The sequence below is a fragment of the Myripristis murdjan genome, chromosome 7 (assembly GCF_902150065.1).
Source record: "Myripristis murdjan chromosome 7, fMyrMur1.1, whole genome shotgun sequence".
Classification (NCBI taxonomy): Eukaryota; Metazoa; Chordata; class Actinopteri; order Holocentriformes; family Holocentridae; genus Myripristis; species Myripristis murdjan.
In genome coordinates, this window is record NC_043986.1 from 12244948 (window position 1) to 12258343 (window position 13396).

The 13396-nt window shown below is 42.4% G+C and overlaps 1 protein-coding gene across 1 annotated transcript; it reads left to right on the forward strand.

Annotated features, from left to right (window-relative positions):
* Positions 1–196: 196 nt before the first annotated feature.
* Positions 197–12595, forward strand: elapor1 (endosome-lysosome associated apoptosis and autophagy regulator 1). The gene is given in 24 exon segments (XM_030056854.1): positions 197–280; positions 2483–2603; positions 2802–2982; positions 3123–3270; positions 3363–3443; positions 3595–3700; positions 4135–4284; positions 4533–4621; positions 5047–5224; positions 5978–6106; positions 6556–6646; positions 6754–6859; positions 7964–8101; positions 8631–8907; positions 9478–9479; positions 9622–9678; positions 9680–9790; positions 9875–10025; positions 10749–10842; positions 11063–11164; positions 11380–11509; positions 11592–11767; positions 12025–12193; positions 12276–12595. Coding segments are annotated over 24 exon segments (2958 nt in total). The 3' UTR covers positions 12363–12595.
* The last annotated feature ends 801 nt before the right edge of the window (positions 12596–13396 follow it).

The following is a 13396-nucleotide window of genomic DNA, read 5'->3' on the forward strand; positions in this document are numbered from 1 at the left end:
ATTTAAGGCTGAAACAGAAGGTGGTTTACTCTAAAAGGCTATATACACAGTGATGCGTTTAAGTGATGACTCAGAGTTAGCAGCACCTGCCCAGGCCCCTCCCTGTATCCACGGTGAAGCCCCGCCCACCACATGCTGTGCAGCACCTCTGCTTGGGTCGCAGCTCCCCTCCACCTGCAGTCCGGGACAGGCGACGATGGAACGAGGCCCGCTCTTCTTCTGCCACCTCTTGTGGCTCCTCCTGGCTCACACACACGCCGAGCTGCCCATGTGCAAAGAGGTGAGGACCTTCACATTGCTGTCACTGATATATTGGCCAAACATGGTGTTATTTGTTAGTGCTGCCTTAGAGTACCAACACATGCAATTTAATATAACTCATAGGGATAGGTTTCAAAATGGTTTTCATTCTGAAAAAAGGAAAGCAGCACAAATTTTATAGAGGCAGGCTTTCTCCACAGTTGTAGATGGAAACAAAATATTCAAAATCAACCAAAATATGTCCAAATATGTACATATATGTCCTGTCTGAAAGTTATTAATAGATAGACAAGGGTCATTTCTGGATATTTTGGCAGACAAGTCACAGAAGAAACTTCCCTTTTCCTTCATGCCAAAATCAAGCAAAAATATTTTTCTAGTGGGAGTGACAAACAGCTCGGCTCATATTTGTATTACTGGAGGACGCCCTTCTTTCTTTTGTCTGTTTACGAGATGGAAATATTTACCTGACACTGCCAGCAGCATTTTATTTTAAAAAGCCTTGTTTCATACTCTGGCTTCCCTCACATACGTCAGGAGTGGGGTTTGTGGGAAGTGGACATATGGTGGCCTACCTCTACCTGGCTGTGAAGCATTACATCAGTCATCTGCTGGTGCTTACTTTAGTGTCTTCATGGTCACGGGTCATGTGTGACTGTGTTTTACCAGAGACATGAAAACCCTCTACACCTCTCCCTTGACCGACTTTATCGTCCAAATATTTGCATTACAACAGCACCGTTTGATAATGCTGGAATATTTCTTTTTTTATCAGCCGGCTGTGCTCTGAAAGTTGATGATAGGATAATGTCACAGTAGTGCCTTATCTAGTTGCCTGACCAAGTTACTTGAAGAGAGCTGAAACCTCTTGCTTGAAGGTGAGCGAGCGCTGGGTTGTAGGTGGCTGGTAGCAGCTGTTCCCACCAGGTGATTTTGTTTTCTGTTGCTGCCGGTCAGTTGACCATGAGACACTTCGGTCACAATGTCCCGTTGCCTTGGTTCCCTCATGTTTGTATAAAGGAGGCGATGAGGCACGAGGGTCACGTCTCAAGTTTGATGAATTTTTACATCAAATCCTGCCCCTCGGACGCATGTTCATCTGATACCCCGGCCACGGCTAATGTAGCAGCACTAATCAAAAAAACACAAGCTCAGAGGCTGCTGTGTTTTTGTTAACTATTAATCCCACGTGGCTGTGGGGGCTTGGTGTTGGTGCTGAGTGACCTTCTTGGAATACAGAGAACAGCTCGCCGGTGTTGACCAATCACCAAAATGTTAAGGTTATCCTCTGTGCCCACTCAGTATTCATGACTCATTTCAGAAGGGTCAGGATTAACAAGATCAGCTTTGCCATTCTGCTGCTGCATCCCAGATAACATCATTACGGGTGGGACGGTGTTTGTCTGTTGTCAAACACCCACACAAAAAAGCAGCAGGCGAACTCGGTGCAACAGTGGTGACGTGCAGCAACAACTGAAATAAAGTGTTTACAGAAGGGTTGGACTAATCAGCATTTTCCCCCCTTGGCTGGGTAAATAAACCCTGGAGCTTCAGTGGTAGAGAGCAGCTACACATCCTTGATGAGGGAGATTAAGACAACAGGTGAGACAGCCTCATGGGCAAATATTAACCTCCACTTCTATTTGGAAAGGAGGTTGGCCTGTTTTCGTGAGAAATTCCTCAGGTATAAAACAATGCATGTTGTAAAAGCTCAACTTATTTTGCTGCGTCACATGTGTTTGCTTTATCTTTCAGCATAATCTATTTTGTGTCCTTCCTTATTGAGTGCCAGTGGATTATAAGATAGTTTTTTATTTACCTAGGAAACAACTAGGAAACACCTAACTGACATTACCTCTGACCTCTTTCCCACTGGGGTCCTGGCTAAGATAGATTAAAATAAAGATGTAAGACATCTTAGTTATTACTTCAGTAATAGGTTCCCCAATCTGTCACTAATAATTTATTCTCTGTAATGCATATGATTTAAAATGTAGTGAAGTACAATACTCAAGCAAAAAAGTACTTCAGTAAAGGTAAAATGACTGACTTTAAAAAAAAATACAAGTTTACAAAAAAGGTACTCAACAATGTGAGTATTAGTAACTTACTTACTTATTAGTTACTGGTGTGTTGGCAAAAGGGATAGAGCTCAGGAGAAGCACCAGGACGCAGCTTTACTTTACTGTGTGAAACTCCCAGCTGTGTTTTCTCCCTGCAGTCAGATTACCACTTTGAGTACACAGACTGTGATGTGCTCGGCTCACGATGGAGAGTGGCTGTTCCCAACAAAGCCAACACATGCACCGGCCTCCCAGATCCGGTCAAAGGCACCGAATGCAGTGAGTATCCCACGCTCCCATCCACTTACATATATATATTTTATAAATATCCTCCATGCCCTCAATGCATAATCTGTATTACAGCGTCGTAATGTACCTAATAATCACATATTTACAACATTTTAACCTCTATTTCTTCATTACTCTTTGATGTTGTTGATGTCTGATGAGACAACTCTTCTCTCTCTCTTTTTTTAGCTTTCTCCTGCAGTGAAGGAGAGTTTCTCGACATGAGGACCCAGGAGTGCCAAAAGTGTGCGGCGGGGACATACTCTCTGGGGACCAGCGTGGCTTTTGACGAGTGGGGCAGTCTGCCAGCTGGTTTTGTCTCTCAGGGGTTGAACACAAACGGTGGGATTATCCACACAAACTGCTCCAAGTTAGTATGCCTCACACGCCTATTTTCTGACTGCTGGTTCTGGTTTCTCACATAATTCAACAGCAAACCCTTTTGTCTCTCTTTTGTCACCTCTGAGAAGCTCATCAACCTGTTGTTGTCTGATTCTGCTGTTTCCTCAGCTCAACCTGGACACCAAAGGGCGATTACATTGCCTCAAACACAGATGAGTGCAGTGCAATTTTGTCCTATGCTGTGAACCTGAAGAAACATGGAACTGTGTCCTTTGATTATTTCTACCCCGACAACAGTATCTACTTTGAGTTCTTTGTAAGTGTTTTATTGTGACTTTCTCTTGCTGATGAAAACATTTTTTTTAAAGGTTCATATTTGGTGACCTCTTGCTCATTTCTCCATCGCAGGTTCAGAACGACCAGTGCCAGTCCACAGACTCGGACAGCCGCTGGATGAAGATCTCAGAGAGCGACTGGAGCCACCACACAGTATGTCCGTCTGCAGCTTTATTACACTTGCTGGCTTGCTGCCTGTCATTCATCAGAGAAAATGGATACATACAGCCCTCTTTTTTTTTTTTTAATCTGTGCTGCTCTCTATCTCTTTCGTTCCTCGTCATTTCAATTTCACTCTGTGCAGGTGGAGCTGAACAAAGGCAGCAATGTGCTGTACTGGAGATCCACCGCCTACACTCTGCTGGGCAGCGCTATCAAACCCGTGCTGCTGAAAAACATTGCCATCTCAGGTGATTCCCTTTTCTGTATCTCTGGAGAAATGAAGCCTGTATCTCAATGTTGTCTGAGACGTGTGAATCGCCCTCTGCATGCATCAGCTGTGAGAAATGCCTGAGCCAAATCAGAAAAGCTTGACATCTCATGTGTATATAGCTGCACTCTACACTGCTGATAGATTTCTTCAGAGCTGTTTCTCCTTAATGACCCATTAGAGAGTGGAGCGTGTTGTGCATGTTGGGACATGTGCAAAAAAAAAAAAAAAAAAAAAAAGGAGAAAGGGAGAAATATCATTTTTGGTTTATATTCTTTGTCCAACTGGCTCTTTTGCCTTTTTCAATTTGCTGTATTGGTTATAGGCCTGAGAATTGAGTGGGCCTGAAATTGAGTATTACATGACTCATCTGTACCCCTCATGATTATGGTATGACTGATGGTTTTTGTCCAGGGGTGGCCTATATGTCAGAGTGTTTCCATTGCAAACCTGGCACCTACAGTTCAACACCAGGGTCTGCCCGCTGCACTCCGTGCCCCGCCAACTCCTTCTCCAATAAGGGTGCCACTGTATGCCATGAGTGTGAAAAAGACAAATACGCAGGTATGTTTGCATTTGTAGTACTAAACTAGTCTGAACTTGTGTGGATACTCTTAAATTACATTCATGTAGCATGTCACACATTTGCATGTTACCACACAAAGGCAAGGCAATCTACATGCAAATACATGCTGGCTGATTGCATACAAAGTGTGTGTAGGGTTTGCCCTATCAGTGGATCTTAATGTGAGCTCCGTGTTCTCCCTTGTACCTGCTGGCTGTTTCCCCTGGCCTGGCTCCTGTTTTTCCAGAGGCTGGTTCAGCGAGCTGTAAACCAAGACCTGCATGTAACAGCAGTGACTACTTCTACACCCACACTCCATGTGACTCCAATGGAAAGGTACTGTGGCAACAGTAAATGACATATACGGAGTTAGCATTTATGGAAATGAAAACAGGCACTGCTTCAGAGGAATGCTCCATCAATTTGGGGGTAAAATACTCTTTTTCCAGCTTACCCAGACTGAGACCGGATGTTCGATATCATTTTCACCTCGGTACGTCCGGTGGTTCGGTTCCTTTGGGTAGCATTTTGTTTTAGCTTAGCATAAACACTTGAAGTCTATAGGAGTCATTAGCCTAGCTCCGTCAAAGTGAAAAAATAAACCTTACAGGAACTCTGAGGCTGTCTTATTTACACAGTGTATCACATGTACCTGAAAAACACATCTTGTATTTAACGATTAATAATCAATTGTTATGTTAACTATAAAAACATTAGCAGCTTCTTTCATGTGTTCATTTCTCGCTCATTGTGTGTCTCAGACTCAGCTTATGTACAAGTGGATTGAACCCAAGATCTGCAGTGAGAGTGTTGAGGGAGCGGTGAAGCTGCCTGCCTCAGGGGAGATGCAGACCTGTCCTCCATGTAACCCCGGCTTCTTTGTCACCAACTCCTCCACGTGTGAACCCTGCGCCAGCGGTTTCTACTCCAATGGAACAGGTGCAGAACCACCAGATGCTTCACTCAGATGCACATTACATGTCTGTTTATCTAAGCCTAAGGGACCTATTTCACATGGCTACCTACCAAAAATATTAATCATTTGACACAAAATACTAAATTATTTTATTTAAAGCCTTTATTGCAATATGGCCAAGCGCAATATCCAAATTGCAAGAGCTGCAGTTGGTAAACAAATGTAAAATATGTGACAAAACATTGTTACAAATTAAGTATTGTGGTGTTTTCGAGACGCCCTGGTGTATGAATCATATTCTCCAGACATGAGCCTAAGAAAAAAATTGTTTTGTACAGACCCCAGTAAAAATCACAATATCACCAATTTAATAGCGTTTTAAATGAAAATGAAAAATATTATGAAAAAATGATAATTCCCACCAAAATTGTGAATCATATCGCAGGCGCAATATTTGTAAAATTAATGTTTTTACCAAATTATTTAGTCCTACTCAACTCAAGTCCTATTCAACAAAGCCTTGTGATAACTACATAACAATAATAATAATGATAATGATATAATAATAATAATAATAACAATAATAATTTCGTATCTTGCCTCTTAATTAATTGTTTCATCATATTGAAGAAGGTCATTGAATTGTTTTGAGGCTATACTCATCCTGTATCTGCAGTTCACGGCATAAATTCAAATCACCTCAACCATTTCTGCCTCATCCAGTGGTTTTGCTGTGCACATACGCTCTGACACAGTAACTCTTCGTGCATTGACAGCGTGTGCCGAGTGCCCCGTTGGCACTGAGCCAGTGGTGGGCTTTGAGTACAAGTGGTGGAACAAGATGCCAAGCAACATGAAGAGCTCGGCCTTCCGTCGAGAGTACAGTGACACCGACCAAAGCACAGGTGAGAGATTTCACTGATGAACGAGACGTCACGCTGCACAGCTGGCAGGACGTCACGGCAGTCAACTATTAAAACCTCACAGTGTGTGCTGAGCAATAATCATCATCATAGAAAGTATTTATACAGCATTTTTCAGACGTGTTTTGCAAAGAAAAGAGAGAAAAACAAACAGTAACTACACATAGAGCCTTCTGGGATCATGACCGATAGGACACATACAACAAAACAAAAATGAGAGATAATATAGGACATTATGCAAATGCCTGTACATAAAATTATGTTTTGAGGAGTGATTTCAAAGGCGATACTGATTTGCCTTGCCTTTGGTTCTCACACTGGATGTTACAAAGCCTCGACATCCTGATGGCAAGAGCACAGTCATCTGAAAGTCTCTTTGTGTGCATTGCTGGCATTGACGTATGTTTTTACTGTCTTATTTGCTATGACAGCCTGGGAGGTGGCCGGGGAGTACATCTACACCATCCCTGCTGATCAGGACTCAGATTACATGATACTGTCACTCAATGTCCCTGGATACAGGTGAGGCGGGACTGATCCAAATTGGTTAAATTAGTTACATTTAAAAAAAAATCTCCATGTATAATGAGTTTCACAGGGATTTAATGAAACATGTTGTGTCTCCAAAGGCTGCCTCAGTCCATGGCCAAAGACAGTGAGAGGAGTGAACTATCCCGGATCACGTTTGTGTTTGAGACCATATGTACAGCTGACTGCACACTTTACTTCATGGTGGTGAGGGGAAATGTTACAATATGCACTATATAGAGAAAAGTATCGGGCCACACCTCTTAATCACTGAATTCAGGTGTTTCATTCAGTCCCATTGCCACATTTGTGTAAAATCAAGCACCTAGCCATGCAGTCTGCCTTTACAAACATTTGTGAAAGAATGGCTCGTTCTAATGGTGTTCACTGAATTCGAGCATGGTGCTGTAATAGTATTGTAATAGGATGCCACTGATGCCTCCTTTGGCATTAACATCAGCACAAAAACTGTGCTCCGGGAGCTTCATGGCATGGGTTTCCATGGCAGAGCAGCTGCATGCAAGCCTGACATCACCAAGCACAATGCCAAGCGTCAGATGGAGCAGTGTAAAGCACACTGCCTCTGGACTCTGGAGCGGTGGAAACGTGTTCTGTGGAGTGACGAATCATACTACAGTCTGATGGACGAGTCTGGGTTTGGTGAATGCCAGGAGAACGTTCCCTGCCTGACTGCACTGTGTCGACTATAAAGTTTGGTGGAGGAGGGATAATGCTGTGGGCTTGTTTTTCTGGGGTCGGCCTCGGCCCCTTAGTTCCAGTGAAGGGAAATCTTAATGCTTCAGCTCACCAGGACATTTTGGACAATTCTCTGCTTTTAGCTCTGTGGGAACAGTTTGGGGAAGGCCTTTTTCTGTTCCAGCATGACTGTGCCCCAGTGCACAAAGCAAACTCCATAAAGGCATGGCTGGCTGAGTTTGGTGTGGAAGAACTTGACCGGCCCACACAGAGCCCCGACCTAAACCCCATCCAACACCTTTGGGATGAACTAGAACGGAGATTGTGAGCCAGACCCTCTCGTCCAACATCAGTGTCTGACCTCACAAATGCTCTTCTGGATGAATGGGCAAAAATTCCCCCAGACACACTCCAAAGTCTTGTAGAGAGCCCTCATCAACTCCATATTAATGCCTATGGACTTAGAGTGGGATGTCATAAAAGCTCCTGTAGTTGTGATGTGTAGACGGCCTGATACTTTTGTGCATATAGGGTATGTCACATGTGTGATCCCAACATCAGTAAGTTCAATTTGACACCAGTATGAATACCTGAGGGGAGTGTCTTTCTCCCCAGGGTTATAATCAGTGGAATAACGATGTGGTGGAGCAGTGGCGCGGCAGCAGCAGCAAACAGTCCTACTCCTACCTGATCCAGAGCAACAGCACCGTCAGCTTCACCTGGACCTTTCAGCGCACGCAGGGATATACTGTGGTGAGACACAACTACACTGTATGTCCCAAAATATCACCTTTGAGCCATGACCTTCCTACAATTCACTGAAAAAAAAAAGCACAAACACCTTTAAGAAAAACAGATTGCATATGCATGGACAAAAAAATAACCAGAGTGACTGATTCCACTGATTCCACCATGTGTAATATCTGACTATATGATCATTAACGAGGATTGTTTTTTTTTTTTTTTTTTGGTCATTTTATTGTCTCAGTCACCAATACACTGATTTTAATGTGACTATATTACTTTTGAGCTGTATAAAGTGTTTTATATATTAATGATCTCCTGATACAGTGCGTTTACTTTGTCATTGTTGTCATTATCGTTATCGAAAGGTTTATTATTGTTGATTCATTGTTTGTTTGTTTTGCATTATGATTTAATGTGTACTTGTGTGGACGCCAGGAAGAGTTGTTGCCACCTTGGTAGTGACTAGTGGGGATCCAAATAATTTCATAATTTAATAAATTAATGAATTCATTGACTGGTGCTTCCTTTTCTCCAGGAGAGAAAGTACAGCGCTGATGTTGCCAAGATCTACTCCATCCATATCACCAATGTGATCGACGGCGTGGCCTCCCACTGTCGCCACTGCGCTCTGGGCCTCGGCTACGGCAAGACCAGCTCTGCCTGCGTTCCCTGTCCGCCCGGGCACTACATGCTCAACGGCACAGGAGTGTGTAAGAGCTGCCCGCCAAACACCTTCATCAGGGCTGAGCAGCCTGTGGGAGAGGAGGCTTGTATCCGGTGTGGACCAAATACAAAGAGAAACAAGGCAAGAAGTTAATTTATTTCAGATATATATAAAGCACCTTTAACGCTATATTGTACAGCTTTTTTTTGATTTTGTCCAGAAACTGAAAACCAAGCCCCTGTAGTGCCCTAACCGAATCATATGTGGTGGACCATCATTTTTTTTTTTGTCAGCACTGTTCTTGTCTTGTTTTGTAATCATTATATTTTATTATACTTATTTATTTAGCACAATGTGAAACTACAGTCAGCATGTTCATAATGTACAACTTTCAATGCTGTTTGTAATATAAATGTTAGGGCTAATAACCAACTTTTCCAAAAGCTGCATACAAGGCTTTCTGTTGACAGCCTTGACCGGAAATTGGCAAAAGTCCCTTTCTTCATTTTTGAGTGTTTAAAATTTAAAAAGTAAGAACCTACATTTTTGTCAGTTCATTTTTGTAAGTTACATCGTGATACAACCGAATTTAAAGCCGAGGTGCAAACCAAACTGTGAAAAATGTGAACCGTTACACCGCTATTATCTACTGAGTGTGATGTGATTTTTTTTAAGACTCTCTTTAAATTCTTGCTCTTTTAACTCTTTTTATGTTCAGCTGTTGGAGCTGCACTTGATGGATGATTTGTGCTATATAAGTAAGGCTTGATTGATTGATGTCATGCGATCACATGCCTGACGTCTCTGTCATCTTCATGTTTCTGACCGCCAAATTTCCCTCTCGTCCCACAGGCCCGCTCAGCTTGCCCTCAGCGACTGCACGCTGGATGTGCAGAGCAGCGAGGGAGCGCCGCCTGCACTACGACTTCTCTCCTCTGGCCAATGTCACCGGCTTCCAGAGCAGCCCCCGCTTCACCAGCAAAGGCCTGCGCTACTTCCACCACTTTAATGTGGCTCTGTGTGGGAAAGAGGTGAGCAAGTATGATACACACTTTCTTTAAAAAAATAAGATTCAGTTTGATATGTGGTCATGAGGGCCTGTGTGTCTCTCACAGGGCAGAGAGCTGGCCGCCTGCGTGGACAACGTGACAGAGAGCGGACGGGAGGTCAGAGGTTACGTCTGTCAGTCCACGGTGGTTCCCTCTGACATCCGGGGCCAGAGCGTTGTGTCCTCCCAGCCCGCTGTTATTGGTGACACCCTCATCGGTACGAACTGAATTGCTGTACATGAGAGGATATGCTGGGTTTGAATTTGAGGAGCTAAGTAAACCAGAACAACACTGGGTCCGTTAAAAACACTCCCAACAATGTTTTTTTTTTTTTTTCCCTCTATATCAATATTTTCTGCAACCTGCCAGTTTACCATTATTTTTTCAACTGGCATTTTGCAAAGTGACTTGAATGAAAAGTCTGTTATAAAAATGCATCTCACTTACTACGATCATTATTGATGTTACTATTCATTTAATTTATTTATTTTGCACACACATAACCAATATAAGCCAATATTATGTAAAACCTCACAGTAAAACAACCTTTTATGTTAGCCCTTTAAAGTCCATGTCCACTAAGCAAAATCATTTGAAAATCAATTACAATAAATGAAAAATTTCATGTGGATGTTCTACAAACAGTGAAACTAATTACGAGGGAAAAATACACAAAAAAATACACATACAAACACAAATACATATATAGAATGTATGTATTAGGAAGAAATCGATTTTGGACATTGTTGTTATTAGTATCAGTAACACGGCTGCTGTTAATATTACACACTGGTCAGTGTCTGTTGTAAAGTCTGACAGGGTGCAGGATTTAAATGACTTAGTGTGCATGCTAAATGTGTGTGCATAAAATATGTGAGGTTACAATGTGTATTTCAGATGGAGAGTAGGTAAACAGCATGCCTTGTGCTTGTGTTTGCAGGTGTAACCACTAAAACAACCCTGAGTGACATCTCCTCCCTGGAACAATCATTCCCTGCTGCGTCCAGCCTGCCAGACGTCATCTTCTATTACAGGTTATATAAATATAGCACATTGCTCATTTATTCTCATTTGTTTAATTCATTCATTGATTTTTTTTTTCAGTTGCATATTCAATTGTAGGTATTTGATACTGAATGTTAATTGTTTAATTATAAGAATGAAATGCAAAAGTGAAAAAATATCACCTTTATTTGCTAAATTTAGCACCTGGAGTTGATGTTTACACCTTTCCACTCTGTATTACGTCTGCAGGTCTAGTGAGACAACTCAGGCGTGTAAACATGGCAGGTCAACCACCATCAGGCTGAGATGCGATCCCACAGTGACAGCCAAAGACCACATCACGCTGCCAAGGTGTCTTACATCATGACTAAGCTGCACTTCTGACCTCTGAAGTCATCCCGACCGAGTTTGATTTGGCTCATGTGTTGGGACGGCCAGCTTGTCACCTAACTGGCCTCTGTCAGTGTGGACTTTGGACAAAGTGACCCCTTGGGGATATTTTATGGCACTGCAACTGTTGTGGACAAGCCGTCTGACTCCTTCTCTTGTTTTGTTTTCCTTCACAGTAACTGCTCAGAGGGGACATGTGATGGATGCTCTTTCCACTTCCTGTGGCAAAGCCGGCACGCGTGTCCGCTCTGCACAAAACACCACTACAGAGAGATTGTCAGCGCATGCATTCAGGGAATACAGGTAGCAATGCACAAACATTTACATATCAATTATTATTAGATGCAATAAGGCTAGAGCAAGGTCAAACTGTGTGTGTGTTTCAGAGAACACCTATGTGTGGCAGCAGCCCCTGCAGTGCTACGGCGGCGAGGCCTTACCGCCACAAAGAGTCAGCGCTTGTGTAACTCTGGATTTCTGGCTCAAGTTTGGCGTTTCCACGGGAACGATTGCCGCTGTGCTGCTCATCAGTATCAGCTGCTATTTCTGGAAGAAGACACGCAAGTAAGATTACTGAACTGCACCTCGGCCTGTAGCGTCTGTTGTTAATCGCTGACATGCAGCCACATAATTTGACAACTTTTTCCTGCCATGTGCTGTGAATATTCATGTTCAAGATTCAGTTTATATCAAGGTTATTGTAACACCTGACCTATGAGAGTGAGAAGTCAGACACCAAATAAACCAAATGTAAAGTTGCCAAGGCGACATTGTTGCTGGAGTGCCATGTTTTTTAACCAGTGGATGTCCTCCATGCTCAGGCTGCAGTATAAATACTCCAAGCTGGCGATGAACTCCAGCGGGAAGGAGTGCGAGCTCCCCGCTGCAGACAGCTGCGCCATCATGGAGGGAGAGGACGCAGAGGACGACCTCATCTACCTCACCAAGAAATCCTTCTTCAACAAAATCCACAAGTCTTTCTCAAGAGAGGTCAGTAAGCCTCCCATCACACGCACCAAGCTCACGAGACACTGAGGGGCTCGTCTCATGTTGTTATCAATGTGTTTTTCAGAGGACGTCGGATGGATTTGACTCGGTCCCCCTCAAGTCTTCATCCTCAGGCCTGCCCAGAGAGGAAGACGACTCCGATGGCCCTTAAATCAGAGGATGAACGGATCCTTCTACCACAGCTTTCTACCACGGCGCAGAGGAAGTGTTACATGAATGCAAATCAGAAAAAAAAACACACTTTGGGTTTTGAATATTAAAGATTTTTTGGTGAATGCATTTTATTTATTACAGGTTAATTACAAATGATACAGCGCCAATGGGATATTTTTAGAATAGTGTCAAAACAGAATTTTTGTTTGGCATCATTTGTCATAATGTTACATCATCAGAAGCAAACTAAAATTAAAAATCTCCACATTGGGGATTTTTTTTTTTAAAGTCTGGGATGTTTTTCAAAAGTATGCTGAAATCACCAAGAAAATGCTGACATTTACTTTGGAGTAATGTTTTTGTAGATGTGTGAACTTGTGTACATTTTATATAACTGTGAGTGTGTATGCCTCATCTTGCATTGTTTTTGTTGTTGTTGTTGTTTTTTATTATTTAGGCTATGTCAGCCATCCTGTTCTGTTCTTTGCTATGAATTTATGTGTGACAATAACCTGCTCTACTGCACCACAGATTATGGTATCATTTCCTTTTTTTGTGAAATAACGACAGTCGGTCCATAACAAAAGGTAATCAACATGTCTTTACACAGACCTGTAATGCTGCCTTCGCGTGCTCCTCGTATACTCCTTTACAGGGCACAAATACACATAAATATGACTCCATGGGCTTAAAGTGCTTTCAATTAAAGACAATAACAACATCTATTTTTGGTAGCTGTTCTTTGATTTGAAAACCCCGAGTGGAACAGTTAATTTAGGAGAAAATGCACAAAATGCTACTTGCTGTGTTAGCCAGTGGTTGCTGAATGTGCATGGCATATTAATACTGATATTACCGATACATTCAACATTAATAATAGAAATACTACTACTACTGTTGATAATAATTTTATTCTTAGATTTAAAAAGTCCTTGACAAAAAAAACAATAGCATGAAAGGATATGGCATGACAACTAAAGGCTATAAAAGAGTGACAATGACAATTACAACAAAAATTATTTACATAACACA